This window comes from Schistocerca piceifrons, chromosome 1, assembly GCF_021461385.2.
Source record: "Schistocerca piceifrons isolate TAMUIC-IGC-003096 chromosome 1, iqSchPice1.1, whole genome shotgun sequence".
Lineage (NCBI taxonomy): Eukaryota > Metazoa > Arthropoda > Insecta > Orthoptera > Acrididae > Schistocerca > Schistocerca piceifrons.
The window spans coordinates 620,934,179-620,954,598 of record NC_060138.1 but is presented as its reverse complement, the minus strand read 5'-3'; the positions used below and the strand labels follow the sequence as shown (position 1 = coordinate 620,954,598).

At 41.9% G+C, this 20,420-nt stretch overlaps 1 protein-coding gene across 1 annotated transcript in view; it reads right to left on the bottom strand.

The window, feature by feature from the left end:
- Positions 1-20,420, bottom strand: part of LOC124804379 — a 675,970-nt gene that overhangs the window by 128,229 nt on the left and 527,321 nt on the right. The window contains exon 7 of the mRNA XM_047264747.1: positions 12,110-12,155. Within this exon, the coding sequence (XP_047120703.1) occupies positions 12,110-12,125 (16 nt within the window). The 5' untranslated portion in view covers positions 12,126-12,155. The remainder of the gene's footprint in view (positions 1-12,109; positions 12,156-20,420) is intronic.

Sequence of the window (20,420 nt, the reverse complement as noted above, 5' to 3'; positions counted from 1 at the left end):
AATATATGAGCAGATTTAGAATGAAAATTTTTTCCCATACTGGAGAGCACAGTAATGAATGTATTAAAAGAAGGTGGCATTTTCTTCTTTTACCGTATTAATTTCATTTGTTCCCGTCTACCTTCAGCCTTCTAGGGCAATCTCGGGTGATCTTGTGCTTCTGCTATAGGAAACTATATCTTGCACACACAAATGTCAGCTAATTTAAATTTGTGCTTTCTATTTTTTTTTTTTTTTTTTTTTTTTGCTCCAAAAGTTTATGAATGTCATGCTGTCAAACCGATAGGACAGTATTTGTAGATCAAACTGAATAAAAAAAACACACGATTATATATATTTACTAAATGTTTTAATGCAAATTTTCTTCTACGCTTTGCGTTGTACGGCACTATAGCAGCCTAAATGTAATTTCATATCCGTTGCTACAAATATATACCGCATTTGAGATGAATATACAGGGTGGTCCGTTGACAGTGACCAGGCCAAATATCTCACGAAATAAGCGTCAAAAGAAAAAACTACAAAGAACGAAACTCGTTTAACTTGAAGTGGGAAACCAGATGTCGATATGGTTGGCGCGCTAGATGGCGCTGCCATAGCTCATACGGATATCAACTGCGTTTTTTAAAATAGGAACCCTCATTTTTATTACATATTCGTGTAGTACATAAAGAAATATGAATGTTTTAGTTGGACCACTTTTTTCGCTTTGTGACAGATGGTGCTGTAATAGTCACAAACGAATAAGTACGTGGTATCACGTAACATTCCGCCAGTGCGGACGGTATTTGCTTCGTGAAACATTACCCGTGTTAAAATGGACCGTTTACCAATTGTGGAAAAGGTCGATATCGTGTTTATGTATGGCTATTGTGATCAAAATGCCCAACGGGTGTGTGCTATGTATGCTGCTCGGTATCCTGGACGACATCATCCAAGTGTCCTGACCGTTCGCCGAATAGTTACGTTATTTAAGGAAACAGGAAGTGTTCAGCCACATGTGAAACGTCAACCACGACCTGCAACAAATGATGATGCCCAAGTAGGTGTTTTAGCTGCTGTCGCGGCTAATCCGCACATCAGTAGCAGACAAATTGCGCGAGAATCGGGAATCTCAAAAACGTCGGTGTTGAGGATGCTATAACAACATCGATTGCACCCGTACCATATTTCTCTGCACCAGGAATTGCATGGCGACGACTTTGAACGTCGTGTACAGTTCTGCCACTGGGCAAAAGAGAAATTACGGGACGATGACAGATTTTTTGCACGCGTTCTATTCAACGACGAAGCGTCATTCACCAACAGCGGTAACGTAAACCGGCATAATATGCACTATTGGGCAACGGAAAATCCACGATGGCTGCAAGTGGAACATCAGCGACCTTGGCGGGATAATGTATGGTGCGGCATTATGGGAGGAAGGATAATTGGCCCCCATTTTATCTATGGCAATCTAAATGGTGCAATGTATGCTGATTTCCTACGTAATGTTCTACCGATGTTACTACAAGATGTTTCACTGCATGACAGAATGGCGATGTACTTCCGACATGATGGACGTCCAGCACATAGCTCGCATGCGGTTGAAGCGGTATTAAATAGCATATTTCATGACAGGTGGATTGGTCGTCAAAGCACCATACCATGGCCCGCACGTTCACCAGATCTGACGTGCCCGGATTTCTTTCTGTGGGGAAAGTTGAAGGATATTTGCTATCGTGATCCACCTACAACGCCTGACAACATGCGTAAGCGCATTGTCAATGCATGTGCGAACATTACGGAAGGCGAACTACTCGCTGTTGAGAGGAATGTCGTTACACGTATTGCCAAATGCACTGAGGTTGACGGACATCATTTTCAGCAATTATTGCATTAATGTGGTATTTACAGGTAATCACGCTGTAACAGAATGCGTTCTCAGAAATAATTAGTTCACAAAGGTACATGTATCACATTGGAACAACCGAAATAAAATGTTCAAACGTACCTACGTTCTGTATTTTAATTTAAAAAACCTACCTGTTACCAACTGTTCGTCTAAAATTGTGAGCCATACGTTTGTGACTGTTACAGCGTCATCTATCACAAAGTGGAAAAAGTGGTCCAACTAAAACATTCATATTTCTTTACTTACTACACGAATATGTAATAAAAAATGGGGGTTCCTATTTAAAAAAACGCAGTTGATTTCCGTTTAACCTATGGCAGCGCCATCTAGCGCGCCAACCATATCGACATCTGGTTTCCCCCTTCAAGCTAGACAAGTTTCGTTCTTTGTAGTTTTTTCGTTTGACGCTTATTTCGTGAGATATTTGGCCCGGTCACGATCAGTGGACCACCCTGTATATTCATCTCAAATGCGGTATATATTTGTAGCAACGGATATGAAATTACATTTAGGCTGCTATAATGCCGTACAACGCAAAGCGTAGAAGAAAAATTGCATTAAAACATTTAGTAAATATATGTAATCGTGTGTGTTTTCTATTCAGTTTGATCTACAAATACTGCCCTGTCGGTTTGACAGCATGACATTCATAAACTTTTGGAGCAAAAACAAATAGAAAGCACAAATTTAAAGAAACTGACATTTGAGTGTGCAAGACATAGTTTCCTATAGCAGAAGCACAAGATCACCTGAGATTGCCCTAGAAGGCTGAAGGTAGACGGGAACAAATGAAATTAATACGGTAAAAGAAGAAAATGCCACCTTCTTTTAATACATTCATTACTGTGCTCCCCAGTATGGGAAAAAATTTTCATTCTAAATCTGCTCATATATTTGCTTCTTTTTTACGACCATCTATAGCTTTTTTACTTACAAGGGTAGTAATCGTAACCAAATTGAATATATTATTTTTATGTACATAAATATTGAACTGTTTAAATATATTTGAATTTTATAATTGTTTAACATTGCGAGGAATAAACTAAAATGATGAAAAAAATTAGTAGCAGCAGGAATCATCTTGGGTCACCGTATTGTTGCTGACCACTTTTTTATCTCATTTCGTTCGTTATTGTTCGTTGCATTTGTTCAGTGCAGACGTCCGCTGACACCCGTTGAAGTTCATTGTTCATCCACTCACTCAGTTTTTTTTATAACAGAGGGCCGCTAACCCTCTGGCCGAACACGCTGAGCTACAATGCCGGCATCTGCTCGCCCACAGAGCCTTTACTTCAGCCACTCCTAATAAACTCCTTATACTCTAAGCTCGCACACATGCAGTTCAGAAGAACAAACAATGAACTGGTGCTGCGAACTACGGTGCCTAGTGCAGGATGGGATGATGTCACATCGGAGCGTGCGCAGTCGAAAGCAGACAGCTGCGTCGCTTCTCTGATTTGATTGTAGTGGGGCTGATCACCATTTCAGCACTCGATGCTGGTTTCTAGTTATTGCGGCATACAAAAGTGTAATTTTAGTTTGGTTTCCGGCTTGCATTCGAAGAGAATTAGCATAATTTTAGTGCGACGTTTGAAGTGTGCTGTAGCACATTAGCAAATGATAACTGTCCGACATTCCGATCAAAAGTATCCCGGCACCCATATAAAACTGACCACAGACCACCTTGCCGCAGTGGATACACCGGTTCCCGCGAGATCACCGACGTTAAGCCCTGTTGGGCGTGGCCGGCACTTGGATGGATGACCGTCCAGCCGCCATGCGCTGTTGTCATTTTGTCGGATTGCACTCAGCCTCCTGATGACAATTGAGGAGCTACTCGACCGAATAGTAGCGGCTTCGGCCAAGAATACCGTCAGCGGTGTGCTGACCCCACGCCCCTCCTATCCGCATCCTCCTCGGAGGTTGGTCCCGGCAGGCCACTCGTTGCCTGAAGACGGAGTGTACCAGATATCACGAGAGGTGGACCGGCCAGTTTAAAAATCGGCGGGCGTTGTTGCTTTGTCAGTAGAGAGGCAGTAATAACAGAATGGGTCTGTCAAACGAGACAGTGGCTCCTGGCACGGGCTAGTCATTCGATGTCAGATGAGTAACAAATCCATCAGGGACATTTTAACCCTTCTAAAATTGCCCAAGCGTGTTAGTGGTGTTACTGTGAAGCGAAAGCGCGAAGGAACATCCACAGCTAAACCAAGGGAAAGCAGACTTCATGTACTGATGGACAAGGCGACCGTCGAGTGATGTGGAGGGTGTTTGAAAAAGTCACATGAAACCAGCGTAACGAATCACTCGTGAGTTCCAAAGAGCTACCCGCAGTCCAGCTGGCACAATGACGGTCTGTGGAACTTGAAAAGAATAGGGTGCAATGGTTGGGCATCTCTTCGGAAGCCACGGCACACGTTTCGGTAGTCAGCACCAGTGGCGGCGCGTGCAAAATGTCCCCAGTGTGCTACAATGTGATGGCCTATAGCCATTTGACTTACAAGGGTACTACGGTAATTGCAAGAATGTTGAATACCTGAATTTACTGAATACAATAATTTTACGTATATACGAGGGTGAGTCAAATGAAAGCCTTAAATATTTTTTAAAATATTATTTATTGTGCAGAAGTGGTACAAAGCTGTATCACTTTTCAACACAATCTCCCCCACGCTCAATGCAAGTCCTCCAGCGCTTACAAAGTGCATAAATTCCTTTAGAAAAAAATTCCTTTGGTAGTCTGCGCAACCACTCATGCATCGCGTGGCTTACCTCTTCATCAGAACGGAACTCCTTTCCTCCCACTGCGTCTTTAAGTGGTCCAAACGTAAGGAAATCACTTGGGGCAAGGTCTGGGATGCTCGCTCTCTTCGTTTATGGTTGGTGGAAGTGAACCCAGGTTTCGTCCCCAGTAACGATTCTTGCAAAGAAGCCATCACCTTCTTGTTCAAAGCGCCAAAGAAGTTCTTCACAAGCATCAACACGTCGTTCTCTCATTTCAGGAGCAAGCTGCCATGGCACCCATCTTGCAGCCACTTTGTGAAACTGAAGCACATCATGCACATTGTGGTGTGCTGACCCACGACTAATCTGTATACATGCTACAATGTCATTCAGTGTCGTCGATTTTCCTTCACTATGGCTTCAACTGCTGCAATGTTCTGCGGAGTCACAACTCTTTGTGCCTGACCTGGACGAGGAGCATCTTCCACTGAAGTCACACCATTTGCGAACTTCCTACTCCATTCGTAGACTTGCTGCTGTGACAAACACGCTCACCATACTGAACCTTCACTCGTCGATGAATTTCAATAGGTTTCACATCTTCACTATGGAAAAACCGAATAACAGAAAGCTGTTCTTCCCTGGTGCAAGTCGCAAGTGGGGCGGCCATCTTTATACTGATACTGCGACGTTATGTGTGGATCTGCACTATGCTGGAACCTATAGGCCATTCTGCGCGCTGTTTGTAGCACGCTTACCAACTTACAGGATAACGGCGCGAAATTTCGATTTGTTATTACAAATTTAAAGTTTTCATTTGACTCACCCTCGAAAACGAACTCTTTAAGTATATTTAAATTTATAATTAATCATTTAACATTACGAGGAATAATAAAAAGAAAAAAATATATGGAGCCAGTGTGAATCGAACACGGTGCCGCGCGGGATTAGCCGAGCGGTCTGAGCGCTGCAGTCATGGACCGTGCGGCTGGTCCCGGCGGAGGTTCGAGTCCTCCCTCGGGCATAGGTGTGTGTGTTTGTCCTTAGGATAATTTAGGTTAAGTAGTGTGTAAGCTTAGGGACTGATGACCTTAGCAGTTAAGTCCCATAAGATATCACACACATTGGAACATTGGAACATCGAACACGGCGTCGACGCAACTGTTGTACTCACGGGCTATCGGTGACAGGACTGAATTATGCTGCGGAGATGTGTACGGGCAAATAGACGTGCAACTGTTGAGCAACTGCCCGCCCAGATGAACTAAGGGGCAACCGACAGTGTCTCCTCCACGACCGTTTAGCAAATATTGCTGCGTTTGGGCCCCGCAGCAGGCGCCTGGCTCATCGACGACGAAAGCTGGAACCTGACGCCAATACTGCAATTCGACGTCCACTGAGAGGCAACAACTAGCCTTTCATGTGAATCTTGTTTTATGCTCCGAATCGTCTGAAAACAAAGACCCTGCAACAATCGTCTGAAGGGTCCAAGCCAAAGGAGGGACCGTTGAGATCTGGGGAATGTTTTTGTGGCATGTTGTTGTTGTGGTCTTCAGTCCTGAGACTGGTTTGATGCAGCTCTCCACGCTACTCTATCCTGTGCAAGCCTCTTCATCTCCCAGTACCCACTGCAGCAAACATCCTTCTGAATCTGTTTAGTGTATTCATCTCTTGGTCTCCCTCTACGATTTTTACCCTCCACGCTGCCATCCAATACTAAATTGGTGATCCCTCGATGTCTCAGAACATGTCCTACCAACCGATCCCTTCTTCTAGTCCAGTTGTGCCACAAACTCCTCTTCTCCCCAATTCTATTTAATACCTGCTCATTAGTTATGTGATCTACCCATCTAATCTTCGTCATTCTTCTGTAGCACCACATTTCGAAAGCTTCTATTCTCTTTTCGTCTAAACTACTTATCGTCCACGCTTCACTTCCATACATGGCTACACGCCATACAAATACTTTCAGAAATGACTTCCTGACACTTAAATCTATATTCGATGTTAACAAATTTGTCTTCTTCAGAAACGCTTTCCTTGCCATTGCCAGTCTACATTTTATATCCTCTCTACTTCGACCATCATCAGTTATTTTGCTCCCCAAATAGCAAAACTCCTTTACTACTTTAAGTGTGTCATTTCCTAATCTAATTCCCTCAGCATCACCCGACTTAATTCGACTACATTCCATTATCCTCGTTCTGCTTTTGTTGATGTTCATCTTATATCCTCCTTTCAAGACGCTGTCCATTCCATTCAACTGCTCTTCCAAGCCCTTTGCTGTCTCTGACAGAATTACAATGTCATTGGTGAACCTCAAAGTTTTTATTTCTTCTCCATGGATTTTAATACCTACTCCTAACTTTACTTTTGTTTCCTTTATTGCTTGCTCAATATACAGATTGAATAACATCGGGGATAGGCTACAACCCTATCTCACTCTCTTCCCAACCACTGCTTCCCTTTAATGCCCCTCGACTCTTATAACTGCCATCTACTTTCTGTACAAATTGTAAATAGCCTTTCGCTCCCTGTATTTTACCCCTGCCACCTTCAGAATTTGAAAGAGAGTATTCCAGTCAACATTGTCAAAAGCTTTCTCTAAGTCTACAAATGCTAGAATTGTAGGTTTGCCTTTCCTTAATCTATTTTCTAAGGTAAGTCGTAGGGTCAGTATTGCCTCATGTGTTCCAACATTTCTACGGAATCCAAACTGATCTTCCCCGAGGTCGGCTTCTATCAGTTTTTCCATTCGTCTGTAAAGAATTCGCGTTAGTATTTTGCAGCTGTGACTTATTAAACTGATAGTTCGGTAATTTTGACATCTGTCAACACCTGCTTTCTTTGGGATTGGAATTATTATATAGTTCTTGAAACCCTGGTTGATTTCGTCATTCTGAAAGGCACAATAGATCAACACAAGTACGCATCTACCCTTGGGGACCATGTCCACCCCAACATGCTATTCGTTTTTCCTCGGCACGACAGCATTTACGTACAGTACGTTGCAAATAGCTGGCAGTGTTCGTGCGTGATTCGAAGAGCGCCAGGATTAGCTCACCTTATTCCCCTGGCCACCAGAGTCCCCGGATTAAAACGTAAACGACAATATGTGGAACCACCTTGATCGGGTTGTTAGCGCCTTGAATCCTCAACCGAGAAACCATGGCGCTGGAGTCGGCATGGCTCCACATCTCTGTCGGTATCTTTCAGAACCTGACTTACTCTCCTACTGCACGTCTCGCATCGCAAAAGGTGGTGACTATTCAGACTTCGAACAGGTGGTTACATTAATGTGACTCAACTTGGTATTACTGTCTCTTTTGTTTGTTACGGAACAGGAAGCTGCACTCCTAACAAGTTCTTAACGTTAGTTGGCGTTTTGCGATTCGACTGTTACATACTGTGTGCATATTATTATAACCTACGGCTGATAACCACGAGCCACACGAATACTTGATTCGGGCGCATGCGCTAATTTAAACTGTCGAGCGAAGATGGGCACGTATTTTATGTTTTCTTGTCAGTGAATGTAAATTTTGCTTGCTCGAGATATTTTGTTGTGTACTCCAAGGCAATGCTCTTACCAAAGAAGGATCTACAGCGACTAAAGTCCATATATTAAGGATTATTTTGACACTGTATACGCAGTAAGTGTTTAACCCTTTCAGACTCGAAATTTTTCTGGAGGAAGAAACATTTTTCTTTATGTGGTAGTGGTCTTAGGTGATTTTTTAATGATTTTAGGAGCAAGATTTATACAATAATATGTACCCGTTTCCAAAATGTACTTTGTTCACTTGGCTTCACTTTAAGGACTAAAACAACTAATTATGAAATATTCTCTATTGTAATAAATAGTAAAATGATCATTTAATAATTTCCATGTAAAATAACAACAACAATATTCAAATATACACTGGAATATAGCGAACCATGTATTCTGGTGGTTACGAGTTGCTGCCCACTGATACATTGACTTGCTGATATTTTTATAGTGATGCCCAACGGTTGGCAGCATTTGCACGAGATGAAAAGGTTGAACATTTGCAAGTGTGTAGCTCAGGTTAGCTTAGGGAAGAAATACTTTTGTAGCAGCTAACAGACTGTAAAAGTTTTTAATGTACATAATTGTAGCTAGAGGGTCTGAAAGGGTTAAAACGTTTTCGTAAATGAACTAATTTCAATATGGCGACAGGGCCGATAGTGGCCAACGTGCCCCGCTGTCGTTTTGTAAGTATATAATCTTATTAACTATAATAGGCACAACGTAGTCAAAGTCTAGATCATGCGCAACGTTATTTTTTAATTGCGTACTGCATTGATTTTGAACCGGTAACATCAATGTGGAGTTTTCTTTTTTTCTTCCCAAACCCAACAACTGTGTTCAAGTATTCAATTAAAACGAGCGTAATACAAATTGTGAAATTATTACTTATGGGAAACTGAATGACATATATTTTCAAGTTTCAAATCTACATGTACCTTAGATTATAGCTTTTACTCAACGACATTCTGCCGTTTCAAGTTTAGGATAGTTCGAAATTATAAAAAGAAAACTGAGAAAGGGATTGTTTTTGAAGCAACTATGAGATTAGCAGTGACAGGATGCGAATAACAAGACACCGTGGACAGAAAAGGAAACACTTCAAGAGAAAAATGGATGCTCTGCTTCAAAACCTTTTGTCTGCAGAATGGCGGTGGTCAAACTAAATGACACGATAAAACTCCTCAAATAAGCGCAGGAAGAAAGTAGGCTTAGTAAGAAGATGCTTCAAGATGAGGATGAGGATGCCCTGTGTCTTACGTTTCTTAAACCATTTCCTCACAGCAATCCAGGTAATGAATGGATTCATTGCACAAGTTGTAAGCGATGGGCACATCTCTTACTTGTTAAAAATTATGTGAACTGACTTTTTTATGGTTGTCTGAACTGTGACGGTCCTATCAGGCATTCAGACGATGATTGATAAAAATTTTGGACATACTTGTCTGCCAAACACTTATTATAACATTGATAACACAGTTTATTATTGTAGTTTCTATGATAAGGCTGCAGGAATTTGTTTTAAAATAAACTTGTGAGTATTAAAGTCGATATATTTTCAGTTAAATAATCTATATTGTAAGTAAATTAAATGATAAAATCATATGGGTCAGCTTTCCCCAACTGCCCCATGGGTAGGGCAGGTTGGCCCAGGTGATTTTACTGCCCTAAATATTTTTTATAAATAGGCAAACAGTGGTAAACCTTAATTACTTAGTTGCAAATGTGCTGAAACAATATAGCAACGTTTCTACATAAAGAGATCAATGGAGATTACAAGCTAGGAAAAAAAGACAAGGAAAAAAAAATTTGGCCAACGTGATCCAGTGTCCCCAACATTCAGATACGTGGGAAAATGGGGACCAGTATTTATTCACTCCTATTTAAGCCTATACCGGACCATGTAGTTCGTAATTCTACCAAGCTTTTCTCTTAGCCCAATACTCTCTCATCCTGGAGCTATGGGGGATTTTCTGTTCCTTAACCCATTTCCCTCCAATTCCCAGACCCACGGTTACTACTGTTAGTGACCGGAAAGAATCAAAAATTCTGGTAAGCATTCTGTACTGACCTCCATCGTGTACTTCATTAAGGTCAATTTAAAGCTGCTCAAGGTGTTTGCAAGTTACGCAGTCTTATCCACTTGACCATGGTCACTTTCCTCAAGACACAGAGCTGGAGAACCTTGCCGTAAGTCTCCAGTTGCCCACCATGACCACAACTGTAGAAGATTAACCTCCTGTTCCTCACAGCTGTTCTAATGCTCTCTTATAAATGTTGATAGAATCCTTGTCGTGTTTGACACCTCCTTCGATGGGGCCAATGATTTTTGCTCAGAATCTCTCTATCCTTTAGTTCTAGTTTCCTCAGTTCTTCTGGAGTTTTAAGTTGAGCGAAAGGGAATTATACCTGTAAACGTTCATAAAGAGATGTTAGGCTCACTCAAGTTCGGTGCACCTATAATTCGTGGTCATATCTTCCTTGACTTCCGTATTTATCGATTCTCCAAGGAAAGTGAAACAGCTTATTTTCCATATTATTGTGTTGGCTAATGGATTTGTCTGGACCAACTCTGTGATTAACGCTGTCTTGTTGTGGTGATCTCTTCAGTCTGCTTTAATTCTTATATTGTTATGAGAGGAGAAGTGGTAAATAATGTCTTCTACGATCGACGCTAAAAGTGTGAGGTCATCTGCAAAGACTAGATAACTGACTAGTAATTTGTTCTTTTAATGACCAATTATCGTCAGACCGGGGTGGCCGAGCGGTTCTAGGCGCTACAGTCAGGAACTGGGCGACCGCTACGGTCGCAGGTTCGAAACCTGCCTCGGGCCTGGATGTGTGTGATGTCCTTAGGTTAGTTAGGTTTAAGTAGTTCTAAGTTCTAGGGGAGAGATGACCTCAGAATTTAAGTCCCATAGTGCACAGAGCCATTTAAGCCTTTTGACCAATTGTCAGTCCAGAGTCATCTGTGTCTTCGTCCGTTCACGATTAGCTTTCTCCCCCCAGACAGTCGCAGGGAATTGGGAATAGGCTGTCTCCTCATCTAACACCAGTTCTGACAACATGTTCTCTGACAGTTCTCCTCTGCATTCACTTTGGACGTCACATGGGTAAGCAGCGCTTTCAAAGATACAAGGCTTGTCCAGGCCCAGTTTGGTAGGTGTCTGGGAAAGACAGTATCTCTTCTGCACATGATCTTACTTCCTAAATCCGACTTGGCACTTTTATATGCCGGATTCTAGTTGACACCCTATCCTCGTGACTGACGCCTTGTAGAAGACGTTGTAGGTCACTGAAAAGAATGACCATTTTATAGTATGCTGTGTGCTACTTTATGTAAGAAATCTTTGTCTTCATAGTTGGTGTTTGTTCCCTATAAACACGGAAGAGGGTTTCCAGTACGTACACTAACATTGTGAGCTACAGGATGGTCAATCTATGAAAACAATGCTGGGCTAGAACGAATGAAAGTACAGTAAAGAAAACAACAGTTTCGTTAGTGGCACTTTAGAAAACTAAAATTTGCAGTCCGAATTTGTAATTTATTTTTCAAAACCAGTTTTAACTTGATATGTTAAGAACAGCCACTACGTACGGCCCTAATAATAGTTTGCAATTACCCGAAGACTAAGTCAATATATCTTAATTTTTAAATCAATCAGGAAACCTTAAAACATTACCAACAGACGAACTTCCACACGAGAAATATTCATACTGAATGTGTCTCATTAACTTAAATCGGAGAACTGTAAGAGTCTAATTAAGAGCGATGTTTTTTGCTGTGAAATCTTTACGTGTGACTCACAGCAGCTATACCGTTCATGCTTATGAAACCGAATTTCAAGGTCATCTGTAGTGAAAGATCACCCACTAACATTATGTTTAAATTTGGCTAACCTGTCATCTATAAACTATAAAAAATGTTTGAAAACACCTACCGTTAATGAGCGTCATCTGCAACTATTGTCCTTGACTCCTCCGTACCTGTAAACAAAAAAATAATGAGAGAACTCTGAAATAAAATGACACTTCAGGAGTTTGCTTAGGTTCCTCTGATTTCTCGTGTGAGACTTAAGTACAATTAGAATTCTTATTCTTAAATATTGTTTTATTCAGAGAAAAGAACCGTTGACGGCAGGGCGCTTGGAATATTGGTAAACATGTTAATTTGGTTTAACTAGTTATGAAACTTATTGCACAGCAAGGGGCCGGCAAGTATGCTAATTACGTAAGGCATCCTCCACGACACCCATTTATTTACAGATTACGCCTGAGTTATCTTGCTTTGTTTTCTTTTTGTTTAACTGCCCGATGTCAGACGCACAGGCCATACGCCAGAGAGGTTATCTGCGGTTAACTGTAATTATTCAAAAGATAAAAGTTGTTGTGAACGAGAGTGATTCTCATACTCTGGTGAGTTAGAGGAACCAGAGGGTGGCAAAGCGCATGCGATCCCTGTGCTGCGTTCTGCACTGACAGCAACGTTCTTTACTCTGAACTCCAGACCGATAAAAACGCATCTGGAAGCCGACGCGATGGTACAGTGATGGGCCACCATAGTCAAGCGCCCGAATTGCGGCCAACAACACGGAAACATCAAAGAAGAGGTATCAAGACTTTTTTTTTAATTATAGGGTCGGATTTTGATGCCGTTATGGTTCGGTGGAAGCAAAAGTATCCTCACGACGTTCCTCTGAATGCAAAGCACTTCGCTGTGCACCATGCTACTGGGGGTGGTACGATCTTTGTGCGTATGGGGGACTCTGCAATACTAATTTCAATACAGACAAAATGTGTGTTTACATTTGACAGGTTCAATAGGCATGTGCTAGACTAGAGGCACTGACAGTTTTATTTGGTTGGTGCAGAAGTTCGTAGCGTTTTTCCGTACCTTTAATAAACACATCAGATAAACATAACAGAGACTTCAGTCATCAATAATACAACCTCCTCCAATATTTACAACAGTCTGCCAACGCTGGGGCAACTTTTCGATTCCGCGACTGCAGAAATCACATGGTTTTGATACGAAGAACTCGTCGAGGCATGTTTGAGCGCATTTTCACCCGGAAAGGATATTCTATGAAGGTTATTCCATAGAGAATGGGAAAGGTGAAAATCTGAGGGCGCAAGATGAGGTGAATAAGGTGGGCGAGGAATGACTTCCCCGCTGTAGCTGAGCAGTTCGAGGCGTTTCAGTCCGGAACCGCGGTGCTGCTACACTCGCAGGTTCGAATCCTGCCTCGGGCATGGATGTGTGTGATGTCCTTAAGGTAGTTGGGTTTAAGTAGTACTAAGTTCTAGGGGCCTGATGACCTCAGATGTTAAGTCCCATAGTACTTAAAGCAATATGAACCATTTGAATGACTTCCCAACCCAACTTCTATGTCGTGCTTTTTGTCAGTCTAGCAGAATGCCGGCGGGCATTATCGTGAAGTAGTATCTTTCCACACAGTCTTCCTGGTCGTTATTCTCGCACTGCATCTGCAAGATATCTCAGTTGTTGACAATAAATGTCATCAGCGATAGTTACACCTCGAGAAAGCAGTTCATAGCACATTACACTGTCGCTTTTCTACCACATGCGTAAGATTATCTTTTGTGGATGTGCGCAGGTCTTTGTACGGACAGCTGCTACTTTGTTTGGGCTCAACCATTCTTTTCTTTTCCTTATGTTACCAAAAAAACACCCTTTCTCGTCACCAGTAACGATAAAGGATACGAATAGTCGGTGCTGTTAACGAACCACTAATGAGGAGCAAGTAGAGATGCAGATACAAGTGTGGCCACTCACTGATTTTTGTGATTTTGGCTCACGGCACGCGGTACTACACACCCAATCTTTGAAACTTCGCCACTGCATGCGAATGTCGCAAGATGTTGGAATGATCACAATTCTGCCACCTTTGCCAGTTCTCGACTACACTGACCTGATTCACTGTGAATTAATGCGTTTAAATTACCCTTATCAAGCCCCGAAGGTCTTCCTGAACGTGGAGAGTCGCTGATGGAAAAACAATCCTCCTTAAAACGAGACAACTATTTTCTTGCCGTGCTCTGTCCAATGGCATTATCCCATACACGGCGCAAATGTTTTTGGCAGTCTCCACTGCTGTCACAGCTCTACTGAACTCAAACAGAAGAATGTATCAGATATGTTCTGATTTCTCCACTTGGCACTCCATTTTTTACCATCCACAGTTCCACTCACTATCTCCAAAGACAAAATAACAATATGTAAACTCAAAAAGAAATAGTGAATTACAAAGAAAAGTGACAACTGATAAATAAACCATCAGCAATCGGAATACCAACATGCAGAACAAAAACGCTACGAACTTATGCACCAACAAATAATAACGGGTAATATAGTTTTTTCCTCCAGAATTGTAGAGAAGGACATCATTGTTTTTCTCAAATTGTGATGGAGTATTTATGACGAATTTCTTTTGAGAATATATGTATTGTGATGGTGCAGTTACAATGCCTGATTTCTTGAAGGAAGGACTGTTTGAGTTTAAAGATCTAGGTCAATAGAGCTCGGATTGTTTCAAGAATGTGGATGGAAATCGGCCATGCCCTTTGAAAGGAGCCATCCTGGCATTTGTCTGGAGCGATTTAGGGAAATCACGGAAAATTTAAGTCTGGATGGCCACACGCGGATTTGAACCGTCGTCGTCCCGAATATGACTACAGTGTACTAACCACTACACCACTTCAAATGGTTCAAATGGCTCTGAGCACTATGGGACTTAACAGCTGTCCCCTAGAACTTAAAACTACTTAAACCTAACTAACCTAAGGACACCACACGCATCCATGCCCGAGGCAGGATTCGAACCTGCGACCGTAGCAGTCGCGCGGTTGCGGACTGAGCGCCTAAAACCGCTCGGTCACCACGGCCGGCTAGATCACTTCGCTCGGTAAATCCTTGAATAGGTACCTACATGACGGCAGTAGGTGAACATCACATATTATTCTTACTTCTCGCTTCTGTGCAATCAGTACTTAGTTCTAAGTGGTGAGTTACTTCAGAAAATTTTTCTCCAAGAGATTGGCACGAAAGAAGTCGTGGCGGGCCGCATAAAATCACACAGACGACTGGCAACAATGAAAATGTATAAGTAAACAAATATGTGTGGTGGGCATTGACTTACAGGAATCTCCTACTATGCAACATACCACAGAAGAGGCCAGGGAGCAGCGTTGTGGGCGAGTCTTGTGGGGCTGGTCCCCAAGGGAGCGACGATAAGGCTATTTGTGAGCGGTCACCCCTGCTATCTATAGCATACACGTGTGCCGGAGGGTGGTTGCCCAAGCCAGGCACACCACAGCCTACCCGCCATGCCCCTCTGCCTATCACACGCACGAACTGGAACCAGGCGGACTCACGAACACCCCCCTCCACCACCCTTCTCGGTTTCACTGGAATAGATACACTAATAGCCGCTGGATGCAATCTTCCTATCCCTCAAGTTCATAAATACAGCAAACTCTAACAGAACGACGAGCACAGTGGTGGAGACTTTGGTATACCCGAAACGTGACCATAGCTTGTACGCAGTTCATCCTCCTCGAGTGGACAAATGTGTTAGAACAGCCAAAAAATTTCGAATAAAACTTGTTTTGTAAAAAAGCTTCCAAAAGAGAAGTTTTATTGTCCAGATCGCAGTTGATTGTTGTTGTTGTTGTGGTCTTCAGTCCTGATACTGGTTTGATGCAGCTCTCCACGCTACTCTATCCTGTGCAAGCCTCTTTATCTCCCAGTACCCACTGCAGCATACATCCTTCTGAATCTGCTTAGTGTATTCATCTCTTGGTCTCCCTCTACGATTTGTACCCTCCACGCTGCCCTCCAATACTAAATTGGTGATCCCTTGATGCCTCAGAACATGTCCTACCAACCGATCCCTTCTTCTGGTCACGTTGTGCCACAAACTTCTCTTCTCCCCAATCCTATTCAATACTTCCTCGTTAGTTATGTGATCTACCCATCTAATCTTCAGCATTCTTCTGCAGCACCACATTTCGAAAGCTTCTATTCTCTTCTTGTCCAAATTATTTATCGTCCATGTTTCACTTCCATACATGGCTACACTCCATACAAATACTTTCAGAAATGACTTCCTGACACTTAAATCTCTTCAACAGAAACGCCTTCCTTGCCATTGCCAGTCTACATTTTATATCCTCTCCACTTCGACCATCATCAGTTATTTTGCTCCCCAAATAGCAAAACTCCTTTACTACTTTAAGTGTGTCATTTCCTAATCTAACTCCCTCAGCATCACCTGACTTAATTCGACTACGTTCCATTATCCTCGTTCTGCTTTTGTTGATGTTCATCTTATATTCTCCATTCAAGACGCTATCCATTCCATTCAACTGCTCTTCCAAGTCCTTTGCTGTCTCTGGCAGAATTACAATGTCATCGGCGAACCTCAAAGTTTTTATTTCTTCTCCATGGTTTTTAATACCTACTCCGAAATTTTCTTTTGTTTCCTTTACTGCTTGCTCAATATACAGATTGAATAACATCGGGGAGAGGCTACACCCTGTCTTACTCCCTTCCCAACAACTGCTTCCCTTTCATGTCCCTCGACTCATATAACTGCCATCTGGTTTCTGTACAAATTATAAATACCTTTCGCTCCCTGTATTTTACCCGTGCCACCTTTAGAATTTGAAAGAGAGTATTCCAGTCGACATTGTCAAAAGCTTTCTCTAAGTCTACAAATGCTAGAAACGTAGGTATTTTAAATCCTTAGAAAATATAAATTACATTTTGTAAGTAATAAAAAATTAGCTGCTCGCGCATCTTCTGCGCTTTCATGTAAGCAGAGAAATTGTTTCTGATGCAAAGACAGTTTACTTGCACAAACGTAAAGAATATATATAATTATTGTCGTCATTTTATCACAATAGCACGTTCTTCAAAAATGGTTCAAATGGCCCTGAGCACTATGGGACTTAATTTCGGAGGTCATCAGTCCCCTAGAACTTAGAACCACTTAAACCTAACTAACCTAAAGACAACACACACATCCATGCCCGAGGCAGTATTCGAACCTGCGACCGTAGCGGTCGCGCGGTTCCAGACTGTAGCGCCTAGAACCGCGCGGCCACTCCGGCCGGCAACTGCACGTTCTTCATCATGATCAAAGGCAAGTATTTGCTGTTATTATTGATAAGCGTGATAGTTGTTTAGCAATAACACAAACATTTGTATATAAGCTCGGCGAGGTACTGAAGCGATGTCTAATATGTTCCTTACGCGTTTTTTTAAAAAAATTACATTTTTTGAGGAAATTGTGTTTTCTAGCGCTGTATGATAAATCCGGTTTTTTTTTTTAAATTTTCACTACAACAACCCTCTGTTTCATGTTGAAAATCAGCAACTTTCGAACAACATGTGCATTCCAAATCTCCAATTATTTGCTGGATGTATTCCAATCCCTGTCTTCCACTACCCTTTACCGTCTAGTATTATGTGTTATCCCTAATGTATTACATTTTACCATACTGTTCCTGCTTCTTGTCAGTGTTTTCCACATGTTCCTTTCTTCGCTGATTCTCCGGTAGACCTCCTCATTCTTTATCTTTTTGTTTCACCTAATTTTCAACATCCTTCTATAGCACCACAGCTCAGACGCTTTGGTTCTGTTCCGTACAGGTTTCCTCACAGTCCATAATCTGCTACCATGCAATGCTGTGCTCCAAAAGTACAATCTCAGAAACTTCTTCTTCAGATTAAGCCAGATGTTTGATACTAACTGACTTCCCCTGGCCAGGAATGCAGCCTTCGTCTTTGCTGATCTGCTTTTTATGTCCTCCTTCCATCGTCCGTCATGTGTTGTAACGATTCCAACATTGCAGAATTACTTAACTTCCCCTACGTCGTGGTCTCCAACTTCGATATTAAGTTTATTGCTAATCTCATTTCTGACACTCCTCGTTGCTTTCATATTCTGTACTCATTACACCGAACATTGCATTCAACATGTCCTGCTATTCATCTTCACTTTCACTGAGGACAGCAATGTCATTAGCGAATCTTCTCACTGATAACCTTTCGCCCTGAATTTAATTCCACTTCTGAACCTTTCTTTTATTTTAGTCACTGTTTATTCGATGTATGGTTTGAACAGTAGGGGCGAAGAGGGCAGAAATACTACACCCCTGAGTACTTCGTTCTTGGGATTCCATTCTTATTTTTCCCTCTTGCTTCTTGTACATATCATGTATTACCCGTCTTTCCTTTACTCCTATTTTTCTCATAATTTCGGATATCTTGTACTAATTTACATTGTTGCACATTTTTTGTAGGCCAACAAATCCTATGAACTTTTCTTGATTTTTCTCAGCTCTTTCTTCCATTATCAATCGCGTCGTCAGAATTGTCTCTCTGTTGCCCTCACCTTTCCGAAAGCCAAAATGATCGTCATATAACAGATCCTCAGTTTTCTTTTAGATTCTTCTGTATATTATTTTTGTTTTAATTCGGAAATAAATTATATTTTCGCCATAGCATAACTGTATCAGAGAGTAGCTCGCCGTTTTATACGGATGTTTCTGGCAGATGAAGCACATTATGAAAAAAAGTACCACCAATGAGCGCTATCGACTGAGAACTTTTTTGATAACCATAGCAATTTAGAAAATTTTCAAGGATTCTACAGAAACATTTCCAAATTATATTAAAGTTTTCTATTAAGTATTAACGTTATTAATGCTGATTCGAGCATGTTTGCCTAACAATAATCATGCAAGTTTTGAGCAAATATCTAAATACAGAGGGGTCCAGCAAAATATAGAGACTAGGATAGTTAATATCTTCCAAATAAAATGACATATCGTTGCGATAATGCGCGGTAGCGTAGTCCACTGTTCCCTCAACAGATCTTGGCGCGTTTTCCAGCAAATGACAGTGCAGCAATGAATGAAGCAAGATCATCGTCTGAACAACGTAAAGTACTGGAAGCACGAAAACATGATGGAGGTACAACAGCAGTGATGTAATGTGTACAGAACTCGGCTACCAATTCATATAACAATTTATCGTATTGGGGATGATTATCTGGTCGGACGAGGCGCAGTTCAAACTGAACGGTACTGTATACCACCACAACTGCGTGTACTGTGCTCCTGAAAATCCTTACGTTCATGTGGACAAATATGTTAATCTGCCGGGTGTTAATGTGTAGTATGGCCTATCATCGTGCGGTTTGATTGGCCCATTCTTCTTTGAAGGTACCGTAACTGGTGAGGTGTGTCTTCATCTGCTTCGAACATCGATTGTACGATAAGGTACGGACACCCACGTCGCCAGTTAACCGCTAGGACCACCCCCCAGCCCATGTTAAAAGCTAGAGCCCCCCAGAAGATCAGTATAGATCTTACGATAACACAAAAAGGGCTACCCCAGCCGCAAGTTTTAGCGTGAGACTTTTTCGCGTCACTGTTACGTCAGGACCACCCCCCAGCCCATGTTAAAAGATAGAGCCCTCCAGAAGAACAGTATAGATCTTACGATAACACTAAAAGGACCACACCAGCTGCAAGTTTTAGCTTGAGACTTTTTCGCGTCTCTGGTACGTTGCAAACTTTAAAAACATTGCCCCACCACGAAAAGTATAACGATTTCCATTGGATAGACAGAATTTTACCAGCTAACTAAAAATAGGAAAGCCTTGAACCCCTTCCACTAAATTTAGTTAGTATTAAGATTATTTTACAGGGAGTGCAGTGGAGCTGACGCTGAAATCATTAAGTATTTGGTTATATCATCGCTAGTCTCACTGAACTCTTCTGAACTCTACATGTCATGTGTGGTCTGGCGTCTCCTTACCAGCAACAGGTCCCAGGTTCAAACTAGTCAATTCCCTAAAAAACACGCTCAGAGCGTCTTTGCGCGGAAGTGGTAGGGAGACACGATATAGAACAAACAGACACCACGCAGAATGTTAGAAGTACATCCGGCAGAAAATAGACGTTAAGGAGTGGCTATCTGGTAACACTGTAACTACATGTAAGGTAACTACTTCTGTCAGCAGACAGTCCTGTGCTGTACAGTTGGTGCAGTGGATAGAGTTTTGGGTTAGCATGCAGCAAGTCGATGGTTCGATCGTGGGTTGATGCCTATGTTTTTTATTTGGTAAATGCAGTGCAGGGTATCTGGCATCTTAATCGTCAATAGAAGTTGCAGCGGCTCCTCTAGAAAACACTTGCACTTACATTCTACAATCGTAC